This window comes from Hyperolius riggenbachi, chromosome 9 (genome assembly GCF_040937935.1).
Source record: "Hyperolius riggenbachi isolate aHypRig1 chromosome 9, aHypRig1.pri, whole genome shotgun sequence".
NCBI lineage: Eukaryota > Metazoa > Chordata > Amphibia > Anura > Hyperoliidae > Hyperolius > Hyperolius riggenbachi.
In genome coordinates this window covers 115,944,379-115,969,533 of record NC_090654.1, presented here as the reverse complement: position 1 = coordinate 115,969,533, position 25,155 = coordinate 115,944,379, and the positions used below count along the sequence as shown (strand labels likewise).

General features: G+C 44.1%; 1 protein-coding gene and 1 non-coding gene across 2 annotated transcripts in view; one reads left to right on the top strand and one right to left on the bottom strand.

Moving 5' to 3' along the window:
- Positions 1-3,721: 3,721 nt before the first annotated feature.
- TRNAS-GCU (transfer RNA serine (anticodon GCU)) lies at positions 3,722-3,803 on the bottom strand. The gene has a single exon. It is a non-coding gene; the product is annotated as a tRNA-Ser (tRNA).
- A 238-nt stretch (positions 3,804-4,041) lies between these two features.
- Positions 4,042-25,155, top strand: part of KNL1 (kinetochore scaffold 1) — a 116,758-nt gene continuing 95,644 nt past the window's right edge. Inside the window, exons 1-5 of the mRNA XM_068253383.1 lie at positions 4,042-4,250; positions 8,074-8,122; positions 13,622-13,661; positions 15,968-16,027; positions 22,137-22,198. Coding sequence (XP_068109484.1) covers positions 8,094-8,122; positions 13,622-13,661; positions 15,968-16,027; positions 22,137-22,198 — 191 coding nt within the window. The 5' untranslated portion in view covers positions 4,042-4,250; positions 8,074-8,093. The remainder of the gene's footprint in view (positions 4,251-8,073; positions 8,123-13,621; positions 13,662-15,967; positions 16,028-22,136; positions 22,199-25,155) is intronic.

Genomic DNA, 25,155 nt, shown 5'->3' with positions numbered 1-25,155 from the left:
AAAAGCGTCTGGTATCCGCTTTTAAGGGGGGAGGTAATGTTATGATCATGTCTGCAGCGTTTATTGCTGGCTGCAGTGGTATTGTAACCCAAGCAGTTCTGATGACATTACATGCATTTTCTTGCATAGTTTGGTTTGCACTTGAACTAGTTGCTGATTCCATCTGCAGTCACTCTGAAATTAATGACAGTTTGACATGCTCTTGTGTAAACAAACATTGTCTGCTGCAGTGGAGGGGCAGTCCCTTTCCTGCGGGCTGCATATCATTGTCTGCCTTTTCCTGCTATCAGCCTGTGATTAATTACCATTCACTTGTGTGGGAATCTGCAGGTCTGCTCCCATTGGATGACCTCAGTATAAAGAACTGCTTCCTGCAATGTCTCATGGGCTATCATAGTTTCAGACTCTATCTGTTACTCTGCTCGTGCCCCACCTCGTTCTTGGTCCGTGTGGACTGCGCTGACTCCTGCGAAGGGGTCAGCGAGTCCTCCTAGTTCTGCTCTTGTTCTAGAAGTTGCTACTTGCTTGTCTTGTGTCATATATTGGTTCATCGCCAATATATACGCATACTTGCGCATTTTGTTATTTTCCTTGTATTCGTGTTACGTTAATATATCAGTGTCGCTGATATATACGTACACGAACTGTTTATTTCCTGTGTTCAGCTAGTCAGTTTTCCAGCACTTTTTGGTAGTTTGCGCGTATCGTGAACACCCGTGCTGAGCTAGTTATCCTGTTCCTGGTCCTGTTTGTGGATTGCGTTCATCTCTGCGAAGAGATAGCGAATCCTTCTGAGTCCTGTTCCCTGTATTACTTCAGTCTTAGTCAGAGTTCCTGCTTATGTCATATATCGGTTCATTGCCAATATATACATATGTTAGTCAGACGTTACGAATAGTTTCATTGATAGCTGTAATTGTAATACGCTAGGAAAACATACTTATTGTATATTTATCTGTGTTACGTTCATCTATCTCGATCCTGCTATTTCCTGTCTCTCCTGTCCTGTCTTTGTGAGGCACGCCATCGCCGCAGCGCATTGGCTGCCTCATTCCAGTCTGTCTGGTTTTGGACGCTTGCTGTCGCTAAGTAATCGCTAGCTAGCAAGCGTTCATTCTGTCTACCTGTCCTGATCTCCTCAGTCCTGGTTTATGCGCTCAGCGCTACCTTGCGCTGAGACGTTATTACGAAAGTGTTTGTGGCTGTTCAGATCTGCACCGGCTCTGTGCACTACAATCTCCTATTGGAGTCAGTCCTCTCCTCCACTAAACTGGGGATATCCTGATCCCTTGTGCTGGTGTGTGTACCTCCTTCACGTCAGCTTATGTGTTGTATGCTGACTGTGGAGATTACACCCCCAAGCTTAACAGTTTCCCTATCCTGGCTGAATGGTTCCGCTAAGTCTGCCCCCTGCTGGGATTAGCTTCCTTGGCTCTGAAAAGACTCCTGGTTTGTTAATTAACATCTCCATGAGATCAGCTAAGTGTCACCTGGTTCCCAGAGCCAAAAGGGAAATTGTGCCTTCCACAGGGAATATGTCCCAGCTAATTAACAGCTTCCCCCCAGGCTGTCACTGTAGCTTAGGAACAGCTGGGGAATCTGTCTTAGCTGAGGGATACTGTCTGAAGCGCAATCGATGCAGGAATCGAGTGCGATCGTTCTTTACTTCACGGGCGGTGCCAGGACGCGCCTGCGTCCCCGCAACCGTCCGTGACACAGGCCTATGCGAGCAACTTGCCGCATTGGACGCGGAAACCGCCGCCCTGTTGTTAGAGCATGCGGCGGTTTCTCTGCGCTCCGACTGCGCGCCAGCTGCCATGTTAAACCCGGAGTCAGCCACCTCACCTTGAGTATTGGCGGCGGCTTTTCCGCGTTTTCTCACAATTTAGCCATAGACCCTGAACAAGCATGCAGGTGTTTCTGACATTATTGTCAGATCTGATAACATTAGCTGCATGCTTGTTTCTGGTGTGATTCAGACACTACTGTGGCCAAATAGATCAGCAGGGCTGCCAGGCAACTTGTATTTTAAACGGAAATAAATATGGCAGCCTTCATATTCTTCTCACGACAGTTGTCCCTTAAAATAAACATATGATGTACCTGAAAATTAATATTACATACCAGGGGCGCCTGGACCACCCGGCCAACCAGGTGGTCGCCTTGAGTACTGTGTGGCACTATTTGTGTCTCCAGTACAGGGCTTCGGGCACCATCTTCCATAGCCCTGCTCTGCCTGCGTCAGCGTGGGAGTTGTGAAGATGATCTGGGAGCTGCGCGCCGGGAGAGGAGTCTTCTGCAGGTGAGTAAATGCTTTTTTTTACAGATGCACATTATTTTCTGGTGAAATGCTCCCCACATTATGATTATTTTCTACTGAAACATTGCTGCATTACAATTATTTTCTGGTGAAATGCTCCCCACATTATGATTATTTTCTACTGAAACATTGCTGCATTACAATTATTTTCTGGTGAAATGCTGCCCACATTACGATTATTTTCTAGTGAAACATTGCTGCATTATGATTATTTTCTGGTGAACCGCTGCCCCATTATGATTATTTTCTGGTAAAACATTGCTGCATTATGATTATTTTCTAGTGAAGCATTGCTGCATTACGATTATTTTCTGGTGAAATGCTGCCCACATTACGATTATTTTCTGGTGAAACATTGCTGCATTAGGATTATTTTCTGGCGAAAGATTGCTGCATTACGATTATTTTCTGGTGAAATGCTGCCCAAATTACGATTCTTTTCTGGTGAAACGCTGCCCACATTATGATTATGTTCTGGCGAAACATTGCTGCATTACGATTATTTTCTGGTGAAACATTGCTGCATTACGATTATTTTCTGATGAAACACTGCCCCATTATGATTATTGTATAATGAAACATTGCCGGGTTACGATTATTTTCTGGTGAAACACTGCCCACATTAGGATTATTTTCTGGTGAAACATTGCTGCATTACAATTATTTTATGGTGAATTACGCCACAGGTTTTCTTGTTACTCTCAGAAGCTCACCATTTTCATCTAACAATGATTTTGTCAAAACTGAAAAATTTCAGTTGCTGTCAGTTATATATCAGTTGCTGTCAGTTAGAACTGCAAGTTCAACTGATGTGCAAGGTGATGTCCATGTTTCCCTATGGCTCAAGTGGGTAATGTTGCAGTCTAACAGTGTGCTGACTTGGAAGCCGTTACAGGTTCATCGCCATTTTTAAAATGGAGGACGGAGAATTTCATTTATCATTTCCATTTATCACAGTGGACAAACAGGATTGGGGAAAGTTAAAAGAGATTGATGAGTAGACTATGCGGGAGGCAATTTTTGTATGTAAATTTTACTTTTAATTTTCAGTTCAGGTTCCCTAGTATATTGCAAACAATGCATAAATGTTTTCCAAAGCAGCCTGAGCCTCTCTTCCTGAAACAAAAAATCCTTTTACCATCTGCATGCTCCTCTAAAAGTATCCACAATAGTTTTACATCTATAATACATTTCTCAAGATATATTGTACAGTTTCCTGATCACTTTCAGTCCTCCTCCAACACCGTCTCCTTTTAAAGCAAATCTTAGGTACAAGGGGTTTTAACCTTGCTATGTACAATTTGCTTCAAAGGCACAAAATGGTGGACAAGCAGCACTGTAGATAATAAGTAATAACTGTAAAATAACCATGGAAATGTATTGTAGGTTGAAAAGCATTGTCGACGAGGATGGGATTCGAACCCACGCGTGCAGAGCACAATGGATTAGCAGTCCATCGCCTTAACCACTCGGCCACCTCGTCACATATGAGGAAATGTTTTCCAGGAATTTCCTAATAGACAGTCCTCAGCCCGTAGCATGTAATTTATACAGTTTTAATACTTGTTTATTAATATTAAACATAGCCCATGGATCTTACGAGCTACAGCACAGCCATATGATGAACTACGAATGCAGCAGATCCTGTTACTGCACTCATCATCATGGTAACGAAACGACTATACTAGAAATAACTGCCGGAATTGGCAGCTTTCTACAGCGCACACACCGCAGAGCAGAAGGGCGGGGATAGCGCCTCCTTCCCTGCCAGCGTAGAGGGGGCGTGTCGTGTGGCGGTTAATTTTGAAAATGGAGCCGATGGCTGTCCCGGAGTGATGGTGCTGCACGGACGGCGGTGCAGGGAACGGGACTCGCCGACAGGGAGGATCCCTGACTAACCTGGACGCTTTCTGTGCTAAGGCCCGTTAAGGTAAAATTAAGCTGGCTACTAGATTAAAAAATATAGCAAATTCAATTAGGTTCAACGTGACGTAATAGATGGCTTTTGTATCCTCCACAGTGAGAACGGCAGCAATTCACCCGCGAGCGCCAGCCGTGCGCATAGCTGGGACTTGTAGTTCTTGGCCTGTAGCTGCCATGTCTGTGTTGTTCAGACCTGCTGTGTGGCGTCCCTGTTTTAACGTTCTGTTAATTACAGCCAGCAGAGGGAAGTGTAGAGAAGTGATGTGAAATTCCCAGGATTTGTTTGTTTACATTTGTTTAAAAAAAAAATTCTCACCTTATCTATATATTTAATAGGCACTTGTCATTTGCACGTCATGGACGCAGTGCTGTGCGTGCTTATTACTGCTTGCAAGTACTGAGTTTGTGAGTGAAGGCGGGGCTTGCGCGTGCATACTGGGCGTACAAGGTGGGGACTCTGCGGGGGGTGTAGCATGGTTGATAAAGTGTACCCGAGAGACTCTTACCTAAAGGGTGGGTAGCCTCAGGATCCTATTAAGGCTCACTCAGTGCTGTGATGTACCCCCTCGCTGAGTGCCAATCATATCTGGGTGGCGCACCTCCTTTTCCATCAACCCCAATTAGGGTGGCCACTTGCAGAACCCCAAAAAGGAGGACATCGTACCGAGGACAGTGGTGCACAATAGTCCACATGGTGGAGGTCGGACCGACCACAAAATGCAATCAGATTCGCAGATCTGCAATCTTATTGGCAGCAGATTTCCCCACAAAATGCAATCTTATTGGCAGGAGATTTTCCCACAAAATGCAATCTTATTGGCAGGAGATTTTCCCACAAAATGCAATCTTATTGGCAGGAGATTTTCCCACAAAATGCAATCTTATTGGCAGGAGATTTCCCCACAAAATGCAATCTTATTGGCAGCAGATTTCCCCACAAAATGCAATCTTATTGGCAGCAGATTTCCCCACAAAATGCAATCTTATTGGCAGCAGATTTCCCCACAAAATGCAATCTTATTGGCAGCAGATTTCCCCACAAAATGCAATCTTATTGGCAGCAGATTTCCCCACAAAATGCAATCTTATTGGCAGCAGATTTCCCCACAAAATGCAATCTTATTGGCAGCAGATTTCCCCACAAAATGCAATCTTATTGGTAGCAGATTTCCCCACAAAATGCAATCTTATTGGTAGCAGATTTCCCCACAAAATGGGGAGTAATGAGGAAATTCCGAGCTTTGGGTTCCTTTTTAAAAAGAATCAGGAGATTACTAATAAATTATTATTTATAGGTGGTATGGTAGTGGTATAATGAAAACTACTCACAAAGGCAGGTTGCAAAGGGGCAACCAACCGCAAGAAGCAGGTGGAGACCATAAACCCGACTCCACTTGAGGTGGTCCAGCCGGACCTGGTGGCGGTCGCTCTCTTAGGAAAATTGACAGTTTTCCCCTGTGGTGTGGACCACATGCAGTCTGTCTGAACCCCTCCAAAAGGATATGTTGAGGGGTATATAAGCATAATATGGGAGAAAGAGGCGCCGTGGCGTGTATACAATTCTTTAAAGAGAACCCGAGGTGTGTTTAAAGAATGTTATCTGCATACAGTGGCTGGATCTGCCTATACAGCCCAGCCTCTGTTGCTATCCCAAACCCGACTAAGGTCCCCCTGCACTCTGCAATCCCTCATAAATCACAGCCGTGCTGTGAGGCTGTGTTTACATCTGTAGTGTCAGTCTCAGCTGCTCCCCCGCCTCCTGCATAGCTCCGGTCCCTGCCCCCGTCCCTTCCCTCCAATCAGCAGGGAGGGAAGGGATGCAGGCGGGGACTGGAGTTCTGCAGGAGGCGGGGAGAGCAGCAGACTGACACTATAGAGATAAACACAGCCAGCTCTGACAAGCTGTTTGTCAGCAGCGTGGCTGTCATTTATGAGGGATTGCAGAGTGCAGGGGGACCTTAGAGGGGTTGTGGATAGCAACAGAGGCTGGGCTGTATAGGCAGATCCAGCCTCTGTATGCAGATAAAATTCTTCAAACCCACCTCGGGTTCTCTTTAAAAACGAAAGGAAGGTAGCTTAGCTCAAATAACAAAATCTTTGTAACAAAAGATTTTTATTTTTAAGCACAGGCTCTTCTAGAGGCTCCCTATGCTAATGAGGTTTTTCCATTTGGCACTGTTATTGGCCTAAGGAAGCTTACTTAGACCCGTGAAACGCGTTGCCTGTGCTTAAAAATAAAAATCTTTTGTTACAAAGATTTTGTTATTTGAGGTAACGACCACCGAATCGGCACCCATGGTTGCATGCATTTTTGGCGCGTTTGCAGTAATCCCATTCATTCATTATGAATGGAATTTCAAGTGCATCTTGGAAAATCCTCTTGCAATGCTTTGCCGTGCGTTACCACAGCCACTGCGTTACAGGCATTGTGAAGATGGAAACAAACGCTTTAAAGAACACCTGAGAGTTTAAATTTATTTTTTTTTAAAAAAAGATCTGATACTTAGGGCGAGGGAAGTCTCTGGAGCCTAGTGAGGCTTCACCTGTCCTCCTTGGCCAGCCCGATCCAGTGCTGGGACCTCCCGCACAAATGTCAACAATTACATGACCAATCTCTGCTACACGTAGGTGCCGTAAAGGCTTTCTGCTCGGCTCTGGCAGATTTTCAAGGGAAGCCAGCACTGGATCCCCTCTACTGAGGAGAAAGGGGGAAGCCTCTGAAGATCCATATGATGGAGTGGCATCCACTGTGTGGGAAACAGTGTGTTCGGCCCATGCTGTCATCTAAAGTGACCTGGAGGGACACCTGTACACATGCTCCGAACAGCCGCCTTGGCCAAGTTCCATCAGGTGTGCGTACAAGACCTTGGTGTACTCCTACTTAAAGTAATTTTTTGAGATTAGTTTAAAAATGTAGATGCTTTCCTCCTGTAGAGGGAAGCCTCTAAAACCTATAGAGGCCTTCTCCCGTCCCTCTGTTCTTGAGCTGGGACCCCCTAAAGTTCCACGGAGCTTGCCAGCATTGCGCAGGTGCAGTTGGCTCGTGCCTCTGCAGTAGCAAGAAGTCAAGTTGTGGCTCAGTGGGAAAAGTCGATCCTCCTTGGCTCTGTGCTAGTAGTGCTCACCCGCACTGCGCATGCTGGGCTCGTGGGGATCTCATCGCCGAAACAGCGAGGAGGAGTGCAACGGGAGAAGCCTCAGGGTCCAGAGGCTTCCCTTTCCCGAGGGAAGTACCCAAAATGGGACCTTTAAACCCTTTCAGGTTAACCTGAGCCGAACTTTGGGGTAAAAAACACATATTTGCCTAAGAGGGAAGCCTCTGGATCCCGTAGAGGCCTTCCACGCCATCCTCCTGTCCTACATTGCCGCATGCGGACCTCCCCAAAGAAATCCGACAAGGGCTTGTTGGATTGAAGATCAGGACCGCATGCATCTTTAGGAACAATCACAGCTGTACTGCACCTGTGCAAGCGGCTCTGTGCTATTGTACAGGCGCGGCCATGCTTGTGAATGAAGGGGAGTGTGGCCTGGATCCTCCGGAGAGTCGCAGCTGGAGGAGGACATGGGAAGCAAAACATTTATACCCCTCTCCAATGGCCAAAGAAAAATCCCTTTCACACTGTCCTTTTGCTGTGCTGAAGGGAGTCACTTGTCTGCTACTGAGCTCTGTGCAGTTCAATTTCTGTCCACAATGCTGTGCTGCCTTGTGGGAGAGTAGATGTGGCCAGACTACGACTCCCTAAACATCAGGAAAACAGTGGTCCCAATAGTGCACCATGTAGGTATCTACTGGTAACGGTTGTAATTGTTTTCTTTTTTTTTTCCACTAGTGCGTTGATTTGCTACAGAAATGGATGGCAGATATATTCTCCAAGATAAGTAAGTGCACAAACCTTTTCAAATGCCTTTAAAATCTCAGTGCCATGTCCTCTATGTGACCCCCTTTCCTTTATCCAACACTAACCCTCTCCAGCCCCCAACCTTTGTAGAACACAGATTTTCAGCTCACAGATTGACTAACGCCAGGGTCATACTAAGCAGAATCGCATGCAGTTTCCCCAGAGCACATAGTGGAAAAGGCATGCGATTCTGCTAAGTGTCACCTTGGCCTGAAGGAGGTTCTCATTGTTAAAAATAGTCTGCTTCCACTTGTGGAAAAAAAATAAATGTGTAAATGGAGTCCTGACCTGCTAAATTTTTCTGGGAAATACCACAAATGGCCAGATGTGAGTACACTATGAAAGCCTGTAATAAAGGACAGTGTCCACTGTCCATTCTCATCATGCTGGTCCCTGCATGCAAAACGCAAATACTCAAGTGTCTCTGTTCTGCCCTTGCAGACTTCTCTTGGTCCAGAAGCCGTTGAACAGATCGGTTGAAAATAATGGTCTCAGCTTACACTCTACTGAGACAATCCGGCACTCTGGAACTCTTGGTAACGCATCAGGGCAACCTCTAGCAATAGCAATCTAGTGCGGATGGTTCTAGGCTGAGGTGACCAGTCAGGCTGCATCTGCCGAGAGTTTAGCCTGGGTATGGTGGCCTTAAAGAGGATCTGTTCTCCGATTTGTACAATAAAAAAAAAAAAAAATACCAATCGAGTCACTGTAATGACTTTGATGAACAGAGGCACCAGCAGAATAAAAACAATTTAAAAGTTTTAAAATATGCTGGGGAGGCAGTGGTGGACTCCGAAAACAGACTAGACTACTTGTCTGACAAAAACACTTGATTAGTACCCCAATAGATGCAACGCGTTTCACAGGACCAAGCCCGCTTTATCAGGCATTAAAACGGGACAAACAGTAGCTCTCAGGTAGCGCGTATAGCACCTCTCCCTCCCACCCTAATAGTAGGTGGCCGCAGCATAGGTAGCCAGGGATAGGTGTAGCCAGTAGTAGGTGGCCGCAGCATAGGTAGCCAGGGATAGGTGTAGCCAGTAGTAGGTAGCCGCAGCATAGGTAGCCAGGGATAGGTGTAGTCAGTAGTAGGTGGCCACAGCATAGGTAGCCAGTAGTAGGTGGCTGCAGCATAGGTAGCCAGGGATAGGTGTAGCCAGAATTGGGTAGCCAGGGATAGGTGTAGCCAGGAGTGGTGCCCACAGCATAGAGAGCCAGTGATAGGTGTAGACACTATAATCACAATAAAATTAAGTAGCTCTGTTCCACCTCTGCAGATTACAAACACAATTCTCAAAAGATGGGGGGGGGGGGGGGGGGGGGGGGGTTGAACAGTTTCTCTATTTATTCTTCATTCACAATATCCTCAAGAGTTGCGGACAAGACTTATAGTTACAAGTTCAGAGTTCCATCAGAGGCACACTGTATACAAACATCGATAATGAACAAAGACAAGTATAAACGCAATCTGTGATCTATAAAGAAGCTGTGTTCAGGGGCAATTCCATGTCTTACAGTCCATGTTTGACATGGAATCGCTGCTGAACAGTTTCTTTATAGATCACAGATTGCAGTTATACTTGTCTTGGTCCATTATCGATGTTTGTATACAGTGTGCCTCTGAGGAAGCAGCTTTTGGCCGTGAAACACATGCCAGGCAGTCTTTTTGTGTGATGGAACTCTGAACTTGTAACAATAAGAGTCTTGTCCAAAACTCTTGAAAATATTGTGAATGAAGAATAAATAAACTATTAACCCCCCCCCCCCCCCCCCCCCCCATCTTTTGAGAATTTTGTTGTTTGCAGTGATAGGTGTAGCCAGAATTAGGTGGCTGCAGCATAGGTAGCCAGGGATAGGTGTAGCCAGGATTGGTGCCCGCAGTATAGAGAGCCAGGGGGACGCAGCAGCAGGCGGTAAAAAACAAATGCTCGCTTGCCGGTAGCCGGGTCCTCCATGCAGTACTAGCTTCATTCTGCTTCCTGTTCTTGCATCATCTCCTTGTAATGGTGCCCAGGGGGCGCTGTTTCAGGGAAATAGGACAAGAACAGGAAGTAAAATGTACAGCGTGCAGGACGGACCCCGCTGCCGGCAAGTGAGTATTTGTTTATCCTTGCCGCTACATTGCATCCCCGCCGCTATGTCGCTCTGCCCCCGGTAGCCCTGCCCCTGAAAACAAGTAAAATGAGATTGTGCATGGTATGATTACCATGCACATGTACAGTATACTACAAGTTATTACATAGTGAATTATCTGCACTCCAGTCTGGGATTAGTCACAGTTTTCCCAGCATGTAACAGGCAGGTCCCTCCCCCCTCAGCCTCACAACCTGCACCACAGAGAAGCTGAAACTGAGAGCAGGGGTGCTGTTTGTGAAGAATAAACAAAGCACACAGAGGCAGCCCCTTACTCCCTGGGTCGACAAAGCTTGACAAAGAAAAGATTAGATATATTACAGAGACAGCGCAACTAGAAAAGGCTGCAGTGATCCACACCACATTAGAACAGGTATAGGAATTTATAGGATAGAAGAAATGAGGCTGAAAATTTTGTTACAGAGCCTCTTTAATGCGTTCGTGAGAGATCTAGCTTACTGGTACATAGATTGTTGGCCTGTACGCTGACAAATCTGTGGATAGGGTGTAGCCTAAAGGCTGGTACACACATACAATTTGCACACAGATGTGAGCTTACCAGCACAACCAGTTCATAGTATTCAAAATCTTTTGGCCCTCGTACTACATGCGGGGGGGAAAAATTGGCCACACAAAATTGAATGTGCGTTAGGCTTGAGAATAAGGTGGGGGGGGGGGGGGGGACTTGTGCACCCATAGCTAAATCTGAGACATACCGTATTTTTCAAAATATAAGATGCACTATTTCTCCCCCAAAAAATGGGGAGAAAAAGTCCATACGTCTTATATTCCAAAGACCGGGAATCCCGACTTAAAAATGGCCTCCGATACGACCCGCCGCTACGTCGGGGGGCTCCCTTCCTTGACCCGCTGTGTGGTCCGCCTGATCCCCGCATGTCTCCACTCCCCCAAATAACAACTGCAGAGCGACTCACTACCCTATTGATTCCAGCGCTGTGTGGTCCTCTCCGCCTCCAGCATATCAGCGTTACCCCTGTAAAAGAATCATTAGCGACAGAGAGGCTCACCTTCCTCCAGTGGCAGTGATCTGCAGACATCTCGCATACCACGCGGCTTCCCCTAGTGACATCTCTTGATGAGTCATTAACAAGAGCCATCAGTAGGAGAAGCTGCGCGGTACATAAGATGTCTGCAGATTGCTGCCGCTGGAGGAAGTTGAGCCGCTCTGCAGCTAATGATTCTTTTACAGGTGTAGCGCTGACATGCTGGAGGTGAGGAGGCCCACACATTGCTGGAATCAATAGGGAGGTGAGTCGCTCTGCCCTTATTGTTACTCGGGGGGGGGGGGGGGGGGGGAGGAGGCTGGAGGGGACACATAGGACAGGAAGGGACTGGACAACAACACGGAGGCTGAAGGGGGCACGGACACACACATGGGGTGCAGGAGAGGACACAGGCACATACAGGAGGGGTAACGGACTGGAGGACCACAAAGATGGGCTGAAGTGGATACTGACACACACATGGGGGGGGGGGGGGGGACAGGAGTGGACACATGGACTGGAGGACCACACAAGGGGCCAGAAGGGGATGCACATGTTAGAATGTAAGTATACTTGAATTCTAGGCCTCAGGTACTAAAGTCTAGTAAAGACTTGAGATGCAGGGTCTCTTTAAGCTTAGTTTCTCGGAGAGAAATTTATAAAGTCCTTTACAAGAAGCATGTTCCTCTAGAAGGACACATAATGGGTTATTAGGTCTAAATGTCCCGACATTCAGACTACGAAAAGGTAAACAGACGATATTTTGAAAACCTTGCATTCCGTGCATCTAGGGCATAAAGCACTGGTGCACTAGATGATGATGTGGGTCACATGCCCATGCCCCCCCCAATTGTAGGCTTGGGGGTATGGCTCGGTGATGTCAGAATTTAACTCTTTGATGGTCATATAAAGAGTAAGAGACGGGATGGCAGATGGGATCTTCTTCTGCATGCTATCCTGCTCTCTATGCTTCCTATTTAGAATAATAGCTTCATGTCTGTATGCTGTAAATGTATGTGATGTACATAGGACATAGGAAAGACTGTTTATACTGTGAAGAAATCAACATGTAACAAAAGATGCCTGATGGAATATTTGAATAACTCTGATTGCTGAATTGCTAAAACCCCTTAAAGGTGGAGGTGGCTGTCTCCGCTCTATCTCCTGTATGCTGTCACTGTGAGTTGCAGCTCTGAGTTGCTGGTGCCGGAGTAAAAGGAGTGTTGTGCTGTCGCTAATAGCAACCAACGTTTAGGTTCTTACAACAGGAAGACAGGAGGGGACAGTGAACTTGGGAGGACATGTATAAGAGGCACCTAGAACATGGACATACCAGGTTTAGTATTGCTCTCTAAACCTAGGTGTGTCTTATGGTCCGGAGCGTCTTATATTCCAAAAAAATACGGTATATGCCCTTAAAGGACAACCAAAGCAAGATGGATATTGAGGCTGCCATAATTTTTTTTTATTTTTTTTAGCAATGCCAGTTTCCTGGCAGCCCTGCTGATCCTCTGACTTAAATACGTTTAGCCATAGACCCTGAACAAACATGCAGAAGTTCAGGTTTTTCTGACATTTTTGTCAAATCTGACAAGGTTAGGTTCATGTTTGTTTCTTCTTTTATGCAGACACTACTGCAGCCAAATAAATCAGCAGGGCTGCCAGGAAACTAGTATGGTTTAAAAAGAAATATGGCAGCCTCCCTATCCCCTCTCACTGCAGTTGTCCTTGAACTACTGTTGAGTGCCAGGGGAAAGTCCTTCACATTTGACTTTTGTAAGCATGACTGCTATCCATACTTGTACTGCAACGGATAATGCCACTGACCAATAGGGAAGCTCATTTCACTGAATTCCAGATTGGTCTATGAAATTGGCTCCAATCCCTGAAATCATTGAAAAGACATGGTTTCCACTGCTGGTGTTGTCCTATTTATCTACTCTTTCATCATCTGTTTAAAAGGAACCTGAGGTGTGAGACTTATGGATGCTGCCATATTTATTTTTAAACAATGCCAGTTGCCTGGCAATCCTGCTGATGCTTCTGGTGAGCAGGGTCTAAATCGCACACCTGAAACAAGCATGCAGCTAATCTTCTCAGATTTGTCAGACATCTGATCTGCATGCTTGTTCATGGTCTGTGACTTTAAGTATTAGATGCAGAGTATCAACAGGACAGCCAGGCAATGTGCATTTTAAAAAAAAAGAAAATAAACATGTCGGCCTCCATATCCTTCTCACCTCAGGTTCCCTTTAAGTTGTACTGCCGATCACTGTCATGTCTATTTCCATGCAAAATGACTACATACTGAGGTTTTTTTTTTTTTTTTTTCTTTTTTACAGTGACCTAACTGAGCGGAGAAGTTCTAAAGCACCATCTTCGGTAATTGTTGTATTCATATAATGGTTAATTTGTCTCATTCTGTATCTCATAAGGAATGTGTTCTTTTCATGCGTACTAATGAGGCAGAATTATTCAACAGATACTGATGCCTGTGCTTGGACATCTTTGGCTAAGTCTTCAGCTTACTTGGTGTAAGGGCCCGTTTCCAATAGTGTAGTGAATGCGAGGCGTTCGCTGCATCGCCTCACATTTCCCACCCCCACCCCCGCAGGTACTTCCGGTTGTCTTCCGTACAACCGGATGCAGCATCATGCGGCTTCCTATCGGCAGCTATGGGGAATTGGATGCGTGCTGCAGAAAACTGCAGCATGCTATGCATAAGTTCCACCGTGTTGCATCGTGCCGGATCGCGTAGGTCAATTCACTTCAATGGAAACTACTCCATTGACATGAATTGGTTGCAGTTACTTTGTGGTGCGGTTTCCACATAGCAACGCAATACAATAAGGCAGAGCCTACTACTATCCTAATATACAGGTGTAGCCATGAGGACATTTTAACAATCCAGAAAACAAAATTTGAAGATGTCCATGGCATTAAAATGACAACTGACCACTAAAGTAGTCAAAAAGGCAAAACCATTTTATTCAGGATTTATCCAAACAAAAGAAGCTGGCACCATCTTTTTGTATTTGAATGCTCTTTTTATTAGGGAGACATTAGGCAACATTTTGGAGCATTGGTAAGAGCTCTTTTTTTCAAGCCTGCCCGGTCCCTAATGCAATAAAGCACTGTTTTAGGGCCTGTTCAGACTATATGCGTTCCTAGCCGTTTTCAGGGAACACGTACTGGTACCAAAAACGCATAGAAACGGCTCGTAATGCTTTTTAATGGGGTAGTTCACATGTATGCGTATGAGACGCATACGTTTCTCATCCGCATTGCTGCACGCAGTTCTGTGCGATACGCATAGAAACGGACGCAATGAAAGTCTATGGACGCGTATCAAAAACGCGTACTATTGCGTTTTTAGCGTCCGTTTTCCTCTGCGGTTCCCATGATTCTTTTTTTCCCCCTGGGTCACGTGTTTGTGCAAAACGCAATAGAAAACGCATTCAAACGCAAGAAAAACGCATGCGTTTTTCAACTTGCGTTTCTTTACATTTATACGCGTTCTACAAACGCAGCAAGTATGAACAGGCCCTTAATGTGTACATACACGCGCGCACACACACACACACACACTAAGGGCTTGATTCACAAAGCGGTGCAAACTGTTTAGCACGGGTGTGCTAAACAGTTAGCACGTGAAGTGCTTTTCGCTGACTTTTGCGTGCGCAAAGTGCCGCGATTAGCGCGATCGCGGACTTTTGCGCGCGCAATTTGCCGCGATTCGCTGCAAATTGTGCGCGCAAAAGGAAAGTCTGCGATCGCGGCACTTTGCGCACGCAAAAGTCCGCGAAAAGCACTTCACGTGCTAACTGTTTAGCACACCCGTGCTAAACAGTTTGCACCGCTTTGTGAATCAAGCCCTAAATCCCTCTCTCTCTCTCTCTCTCCCTCTCCCTCTCCCTCTCCCTCTCCCTCTCCCTCTCCCTCTCTCTCCCTCTCCCAAAATTAGCTAATATAAGGCCGGACAGTCAATCAGCTGGCCACAGCCTGTATGCAGCCTTCCTATGGCACTTCATGCTAGAAGTGCTCCTCCTCGCCACCGCTATCAGTCCGTGCCCTGTTCGCCACCTTATCACAGTTAGAGGCAGAATGTCATCAACAGCTGGTCTTCACTCCCTTTCGGCGGGCAGAGTGAGTGGAGGCAGAAGTGTTGCTTCCAGCGCCGCCCCATCCATGACACTGCATCATGGCAGAGCCGCCCCTGGCCTCTTAGCCACGCCTCTCTCCTCGCCTGATTGGCCGTGGCCAGCAGCATCCTCTGATAGGATGCAGCCGCGGTCTACAGCTGCCGGCCGCACAATTCAATGGGACGCCGCCATGAACTCCGCAATCTACCAAGCAGGCAGTCGCGCCTACTGGTAGATCGCGATCGACCTATTGGGCAGCCCTGATTTAGGTAAATATCTTTTAACACTTCTCTTCCCCCTCGAGTACTTTTAAAAGCAAATCTGTAAGGTGAAAAGAAGTCAACTAAAAATTAGATACCCCACTAGATGGGCACCTCTGGATAGTTCAGATGCTTCCCACATCCTCCTCGACCCCCACACTGTTGACCAGGACCCCCTTCCTCATTGTGGCCCAAATACAAACCATGGAATATCCTTGTATAGACACTGCTGGAGTTCCTGGAATAAAGGATTTGATATGTTTTTAGTTGTATCGTTTTTCTTTAGATTTTGAAAGTGCCAAGAAGTCCGCTCAGAAGTTTAGGATCAGGAAATGAACATTATCAGGTTAGTAGTCGTCGTTCAGCCTGATTGAAATGTATAGTTTTTTTATACAGTATTGGCAAAAGTAAACTAAAAATAAACTTGATAAAGAATTCTATGTTTAGTACTAATGGTAACATTTGTAACAGTTTTTCATAGTTTTTATTTTCAGTTTAAGGATTCTAAACAGACGCCATAACAGTCTCATGCCTGCTTCATTCAGCTGCAAAACAAATTACTCTTTGAACTTGCAGGGCTGTGGAGTCTTTACAAAAATCCACCGACTCCTCAGTTTAGGATTCCTCCGACTCAGACTCCTCGACTCCGACTCCTCTAATTTGCATATTACAATCTTGTTGATTGAAAGTATGTAACAAAATTAATCTCTTAACTGCCAACACTTAGGAATTTTAAGACAACTGAAGTGAGAAGGATATGTAGACATACATATGCCATATTCATTCCCTTTAGTCATAGACTAAAACTAGTCCTTGGTAAGAGTACTTGTAAAAGGCACAGACCGGAACAAAGAACATCTATCAGGCCCTAGGCAATGTAACTGTGGGTACATGTAAGAGTGATGTGCAGGTACTCTGCAGGAGAATGAGACGATTCTTCCCCTATTACACATTCTTCATGCACAATGTGAACCAGGTTTATGGGCGATAGACAACACCTCTGTGTTCAATGTGCACAACATTCTCAGTGGATTCCCTGCAGCTCTGTGGGGAGTGCATATGTAGAGTATAGTACTACTGTGTAACAAAGTAAACCTGAGACAGATGAAATTAAAGTTTTATACATACCTGGGGCTTCCTCTAGCCCCCTTCAGGCTAATCAGTCCCTCACTGTCCTCCTCTGCCACCTGGATCTTCTGCTATGAGTTCAGGTACTTAAGCCAGTCTTGCTTAGTTTGCATGCACACACTCCGCCGCCGGGAGCGTACTACACCTGCGCAGTACTATTGCGCAGGTGCAGAATGTTCCTGGCTGTAGGAGCGGCACGTGGCCGGACAGCGCTGACTGGCTGAATTACTGGGACTCATAGCAGAAGATCCAGGTGGCGGAGGAGGACAGCGAGGGACTGATTAGCCTGAAGGGGGTTGGAAGAAGCCCCAGGTATGTATAACACTTTTTTTTTCTTTTCATCTGTCTCAGGTACCCTTTAATTCGTAGTCCTCAAACCAAATTTTAACAACATATGAAATTATTTGATTTCATGAGCAAAGAGTGCATACATTTGCATAAACCAGCATCAGCGCAGAATTATTTCCATCTCATTGACCATCTCTATTAGTGACACAGCTACACATCAGGCTTTATTCTTACAGCATAGATGTTATTTAGTATATATGAGATTCCTGTGTACACATCATATATACAGTACAGTCACAATCAGACATGTATATCTGACTTTAAAAATACGGGGACTGCTTTATTGAAGCAGCACAAGTAACTAACTAATTTTGATTGGTTTATTTCATTTTTGTGGACTAAGCACAGCTATTACTGTATATATAAATTATTTATGATGACTATTATCTGAGAAATAAAACATTTTATCATATTTTTTATTTTAAAGGGGCACTACAGCGAAAAACTGTAAAATTTAAAATGTGTGCAAACATATACAAATAAGTACTATTTTTTTTTTTTTTTTTTCCCCAGAGTAAAATGAGCCATAAATTACTTTTCTCCTATAATGCTGTCACTTACAGTAGGTAGTAGAAATCTGACAGAAGTGGCAGGTTTTGGACTAACCCATCTCTTCATAGGAGATTCTCAGCAAGGCTTTTATTCTTTATAAAGATTTTCCCTAAAAAGGATTTAAAGAGGAACGCCAGTGAAAATAATGTAATAAAAAAGTGCTTCATTTTTACAATTATGTATAAATGATTTAGTCAGTGTTTGCCCGTTGTTAAATCTTTTAAATCCCTTATTTACATTCTGACATTTATTACATGGTGACATTTTTACTGCTGGCAAGTGATGTAGCTGCTGCTTGCTGTAAACAGCTATTTCCCACAATGCAACAGGGTTCACAGACAGGAAACTGCCAAGAGTACGTACTCAGAATTTCTTTGTAGGAGGGGTTTCACCACAATATCAGCCATACAGCGCCCCCTGATGGTCTGTTTGTGAAAAGGAATAGATTTCTCATGTAAAAGGGGGTATTGGCTACTGAGTTCAATTCTTGGTCAGAGTTTCTCTTTAAACAATGATGCTGGCCAGCTTCCCTGCTCGCTACAATTTTTTGGCAGTTGGACAGAGCAACTGCCATTCACTAAGTGCTTTTGAAAATAAATATATCCCTGAGCATCCCCTATAAAGCAATGGGCTAGTCCAAAACCTGTCACTTCTTTCAGATTTCTACTACCTACTGTAAGTGACAGCAACATAGGAGAAAAGTAATTTATGGCTCATTTTACTCTGGAAAAAATGTACTTCTTATTTGTATGTTTGCACATTTTTAAAATTTTACAGTTTTTTCGCTGTAGTGCCCCTTTAATTACAGTTTACATTCATTCTGAGTCGGTGCATTTTTTCCCGACTCAAGGCACCCAAAATTGCTCCGACTCCATGACTCCGACTCCACAGCCCTGTGAACTTGTCCATACTAAAATGTTATCAGTACTTTCTCAGCCAGATAAGTTTTGCCTTCTATTTAGTTTTAAAGAGGAGCTGTCAGCCATACTATCTCAGAAAACCCCCCCACATAAATAAGTAGATAAATACTTGCTCTACTTAACATATGTATTGCACTGTCCACGTTTTGATTTTAGTGATTTTTATACAGTAAGGCCTCGTTCACATCATTTAGCGCAGATGGCTGTGCGATCGGACGCTGCGCTACTATGCGTTACAATGAATGGGATATGCGCTGCGATTCCCAAAAAAATGCATGCAGCACGCGATAGCGCCATCGCGCTGCTGCGCAGCACATATGATAACAGTAGAAGGGCTGTCTATGCCCTTCTACTGTTCTTGCGTGTCGCACACTATATGCGCTGCCAAAATGCGCACGGCAGCGCGTATAGTCTGAACGAGCCCTAAAAAGATAAAATCCTTCTTAGCATTTCCCATTTTAACTGAGGCTATTTTGAAGCCAATCCTGATGTAATTTCCTCCCTTACTCTCCTCTGCCTGACTTGCTGGCCCTTCACGATAGAAAGTGCATTGTCTCAGCATGAGAAATATTGGCCAATCACAGAGGAACAGAGGTATGGGAGGGAAAGGGGCTTTAGACAATCAGGCTGCATTAGTTAAATCTAAAGGGGAAATTGGAGAAGCAAAAAGGACAACCCAGCATGCCCTGCAACTTCCTGTTTGTGTGTACCAATTAAGAGTCAGGTAAACTGGGGGACGATCATTTATCAACAAGAAAAGTAATAGTGATTTTAACATTTGTATTGCCTGGTTAGCATCCTTATTACTTGTTAACCAGATAAAAACAAAGAATTGATTTTATGCCGGACAGTTACACTTTAAGGAAAACAGGCTGTACTCCACTAGCTGTTCATCAGCCTCCACAGCAATTGTAACACTTGCAATGCAGGAAATATATGCTGCAAACAATTTCTGTGTACCAATGTTTATCTCTACAGTTATGTATAATGGGAGACTAAAAAGTATTGTCCTTAGTGGTGTTCCACTTCACTGATTAGTCATCATAGGATGTGGATAGGGTAAGAGACATATCAGGAAACCAGCAAATGAACATTCTTATTTTTAATGTTCCAAAAAATACAAACTTGTCTTCAATCAATCAATCAATCAATCAATCAATAATACTATCCATAAGTGCAGGCCTATGCAAAGAGTGCAATAAATCTTTAGACTAATTTAAAGCCTTTAGATGTATTCTAAAGATTTATTGCACTCTCTACATAGGCCTGCACTTATTGATGGAATTGATTAATGATGATTTTTGTATTTTTTTTTTTTTTTTCCTACTTTCCACTTTTTGGAACATTAAAAATAAGCATCTTCATTTGCTGGTGTCCTGATATGTCTCTTACCCTATCCATATCCTTGTATGTTGTTATGAGCTTACCCTATCCATATGTTTCTCTTGTCAGGGGCCTGAAGCACAATAGTATAATAGTGCCAGGTGTTGCACAATTACTGCAACATGCGGTACATGGATAACACAAGCATTGCTATGGTAAAGCGCATTACCATAGCAATGCTTGGTATCAATGTACTGTATGTCGAACAACTTGTGTTACTCTGTTGATGTTGTCAGTAATTTTGTTGTGCACTACCTGCTCACTGCAATACTACCATAAGTCTGTGTGTTAAGCCCAATCTACACTATACGATTCTTTGTACGATTCGATAAAATCCGACATGTCCGAGCGGGATTCGATTTGCCATTGTTTTGCAATTGCAAATCGAACTGAATCTAATTGAATCTCGATCGGACATGTCGGATTTAATAGAATCGTACAAAGAATCGAAACATGTAGATTGGGTTTAACAGGTCACATGTCTGTTTAGGTATGCTCTAAAGCTTTGGGAGTTTGGAGAACAATTTAAATCCAGACAAAATGAAAGCGAGTCTCACTGAAGACAAAAGAATTGACATCACTTTCCCAAATCCTCTTTCATGAATTCTATTGTGAGAAACTGTTAAATTCACAAAACAGAAAGTAAACTGTCCTCTTTTTCAATCTACCCTTAACACCGTTCCCCCTCCTGGAATGAGCGTTTGACTCTGGTGAGCTTCAAGTGGGCAAATAGGTTGCAGGTCTTTCACTTGAGGGCATAAGGGTAACCTACAGTCTTTTATTTCTGCTACTATAATCCCAAGTGAGATTTAAGGATATAGGTATGGTTTCTGTGACGTCAAATGGCTTACATGCTGGTTAACGGTTTGTGTTAAAGGGCACCTGAAGCGAGAGGTATATGGAGGCTGCCATTCTTCTAAACAATACCAGATGCCCGACAGTCCTGCTGATCATTCAGCATCATTAGTGTCTGAATTGCACAGCTATAAAAAAAAAAAAGCATGCAGCTAATCTTGACAGCGGATTGGCATGTTTTTTTCAGAGTCTGTGGCTAAAGGTATTAGAGGCAATGGATCAACAGGACAGCCAGGCAGGAAATAAATATGGCAGCCTCCATATCCCTCTCACTTCAGGTGTCGTTTTAAAGTAAACATGCCACTTCCCTCACAAAATTCTAGAAAGCTTTTCACTACGTAGAATATGCCTACCACATTTGATGGCTGTATTTTTCTGATATCAAAAAAGAGAAAAGGCCCTAGTGACAATAAACCTGCTTCATTACACTAGATCTCTATAGTCTGAGTATACGCAGGCAGTCCCTATACTTCCAATTAATGTAGGTAATATAAAATATATATATATCTGACATCACCAAGGAGCCAAAGAAGTGGCTGCTATATGTGATAATCCACTTTAACAATACAGTGCTGTGTAAATTAACCTGTATCACAATACAAACTGCTCAGAATATGTATTTTTCTGTCAAGAGTTGCCAGTGCCCACACTAAGCAATAAGCTCAGGTTAAAGCAGAACTGAATATAGAAAGGAGAGGAAAAAAAAAAAAAGATTCACTTCCCTGGGGTTTCTGACGGCCCCTTGCAGCCTTCCTGTCCCGCGCCGGTCCTCCGTTCTCCTGCCGCCAGCTACTTTTGGTATTACCGACACAGCAACTGCACGCCCCGGGCCATGCGTATCTTTCTTCGCAATAGCGTCCTGCGCCATTAGCGTAGGACACTATTGTGGGCGGGAACGCTAAGAAAGATATGCATGACTGCCGGTGACTTTTTATATATATTCAGTTCCGCTTTCAGGCCCTGCTTTTACCACATCCTATTGCTTTCCTAGGGAGTGTTGAGCATATTTGTGATGTGACTGCTGCGGCACAGCAGTCAGCAAGTTTTTTCCTCATGGCAGATTAACACCATTCTGCCATGATCTTTTTAAATATAAATGGCAAGGACTGTTTGTTGTCAACAGCAAACTTTGATCATGTGATTTCCCCTTCCCCCTCCCCCATTGGCTGGACTTGTTAAAGTACATCCAACGAATATGCCATGTGCCTGGACCTGAGCTGATCTGTAGCTTCAATGTTGTGACAATATGCATGCGTTTTCCACTGATAGGACTCCACAATTGACAAGAGGAGGAAAAGCTCTCGAAGGGTGAGCTTTGCCGAAACTATAAGGTAATGTTCATAAATGATTCTTGAGTAAAAACACAAGTGGGTATTTCAGTATGTACGCATGTTTTTTTTTTTTTTTTTTTTTTTTTTTTTTTTTTTATGCCCTATAGTTTTGAATTAAAACTTTGCTTATGATGTCCTACTTTACACATGTATTTATTTTTTTAATAAGCACATGAAAATCAAAACAAGTTTTTGTTTGCATCTTCTACTGGGGCATTTTCAAGTGTTTGAGTGGCTTGTAAGGTTTTTTTGGTGTGAGTGCATGATTCCCCCACATATATTTCAGGGTTTAATGGCCAGAGATGGTCATTGAAAAGCAAATAGTAGAATCCATGCAAAATGTATGCAGCCTGAACTTGGACCAATCAAATTAACCTCCTTTTGATCCAATTTCAAGCTGCATACATTTTGAATGCAAGGCACACTTGGCATTTCATTGACCATCTCTATTAGTAGGAAACTTTCCTTCCTTTTTATAACATACAGTAATTGCATTGTATTGTCAGTGTGTTTGCTGTCAGTGGATTGGTGAAGGTGTTAAAAATGAGTAGCGGTGACCCTGTGCAGCTAATTACTCATGCCAGAAGATGAGATGTTTTGTTGAATCCAAATTTTCAAAGTACATCTTGAATTTGGTTTATTTCAGTAATTAAGTAATGATTACATAATGTTTTAGAGAAATATGCATCACTGACATTTTCATAGTGTGTGTGTTGATCGATCTTTGTACACACCTTAAAGTGTACCTGAGACAAAAGTAGTATCAGGTTCATATTTAGATGAGGTTTCCTCCAGCCCCCTTAAGGCCAATCGGTCCCTCACCATCTCCCTGGGCCGCTTCTGTCTCCTGCTGGACTGTATGGCCGGAGACGGCGAGTGACCAAGCTGCCTCAAGGCTGAATAAAGCCCCAGGAAAATATAAAAACTGAGACCCCTTTGGTCTCAGGTTCCTTTAAGATAGAAACTGGTAATCTTGTGTCACTCACCGGGCTTGAACGTAATATGGTACAGCTATGTCGCTAGGCAACAGCTGACCAATGTATTCTGTCTCTATGGAGGAGGGATGATGGGGTAGCTTCCTCGGACTGGTAAAGAGTGAAACATTGGACTTGGCTGCTTATTGTTGTCTAAAGATCTGGCATGCTACATCATTAAATGACCTCATGCTTGTACTAATGCCAGATTCTTGTGTGAGAAGGCCTCAACTGGCTGCTTTGCCCGAGAACAACCTAGCCTTTAGTATTGGTCTGAAGGCAAGGGGAGCCTCTGGCTGGCTTCTTTCACCTTATCATTGGGTGCAGTTAACTTTACAGGCTTTTCTAAAAGGTAATCTTAAGGGAGAGGTATATAGGCTGATATATTTATTTCATTATGAACTGTGCAAATTGCCTGGCTGTCCTGCTAATCCTCTACCTATACTTATAACCACAGACCTTGAATAAGCATGCAGATCGGATTTTCTAACCTGATTAGCTGCATGCTTGTTTCTGGTTTGGATTCATATAGCACACTTGCCTTGCAGTGCTGGGTTTGAATCCCAGCCAGGCACTATCTGCATGAAGTTTGTATGTTCTCCCCGTATGCGTGGGTTTCTTCTGGGCACTCCGGTTTCCTCCCACATCCAAAAAACAGATACGTTAATTTGCTTGCCCAAGTTACTCTGGAACTACAATGGACAGCCCCTCAGAGGGACCTTTTAGTGACAAGACTGTATACTCTGTAATGCGTTTCGGAAGATGTCAGCGCTATATAAATAGTAAATAACACTATTGCAGTCAAAGAGCTCAAAAAGACTACCGGGAAACGAGCATCATTTAAAAGAAAGGGGATGTGGCAGCCTCCATATCCCTCTCACTTCAGATTCCCTTGCAGTATCATAAGTCACATGGTCTGTACACAGATGCTGTCAAGATTATGAAGATTTCTGGACACTAATTGGGGGGAGAAAAAAAATGGGAACTAGTGTAAGTTGGTGAAAAGCACAGTGTAGGGAGTAAGACAGTTGAGAGAGAGAGATATATGCATACAGAGATGACGATAGATTATGTAACACACAGCACATCACTTTTTCCAACACGCCTACACCTACCTGAAAATATTCTACGAATGCTCGGCCGCACACGCCCCTGTTGCAGTACTACTGGGCAGGAGCAGAACACTCATGGCCACGGGAGTGCAACATGGGCGCACATGCACAGAAGAACAAAACTGTCCAAATTACCTGAGGTGGACATGGGATAATGAAGCTTCCGGGGAGGATGGCGATGGAGCCCACTAACCACTTTGGGCTAGTGGGGAAACCCCAGGTAAGTATAAATATTGCACTATAGCTTGTCCTGAGGTTTCCTTTAAAATCTACAATATGTCTAGTCCCCATTGCAGTTCACACTCATAACGCATGCATTATGTAATGCAGCACTGTGAATCAAGCCTACTGGAAGTGATGAACATTGCTTATAAACTTAAAGTGAACCTCCATACTAAAAATCTACTCGGCAGCACTGAAAAGGCTTGGTGTTTCTTTAACAGTTTTACAGCATCACAACTTTGTTTTTCTTACCCAAGTCTCATTTTTAGTTGCACAGGAGCTAAGTTCCGCCCCATCAAAGAAATCTGCCCAGGCATTTTTCCCCTGATGCTATGCAAAGCATGATGTTCTTGTTGCCTAGCGCGCGCAGCTGAGAGGGATGATCAGGGCACTTGGAACTGTGTCTCATGCTCCAAAGAGTCAATGTAAGAAGGAAAACCGCTCTACCTCTGGTACCTGTGCAGGGTGCTGGAAGCCAAACGGCAAATCAGGAACACAGTGGAGATGAAATCCGCACACCCGCAGGTAAAGTCTAAGGGTTTTTATTTGAATCCAACTCACAAATACAGTAAAACAGCTGACATGTTTCGGATCATATCCTTACTCATAGCCTAAACAAACTGACATCTTGGTGGGTGGGACATATATC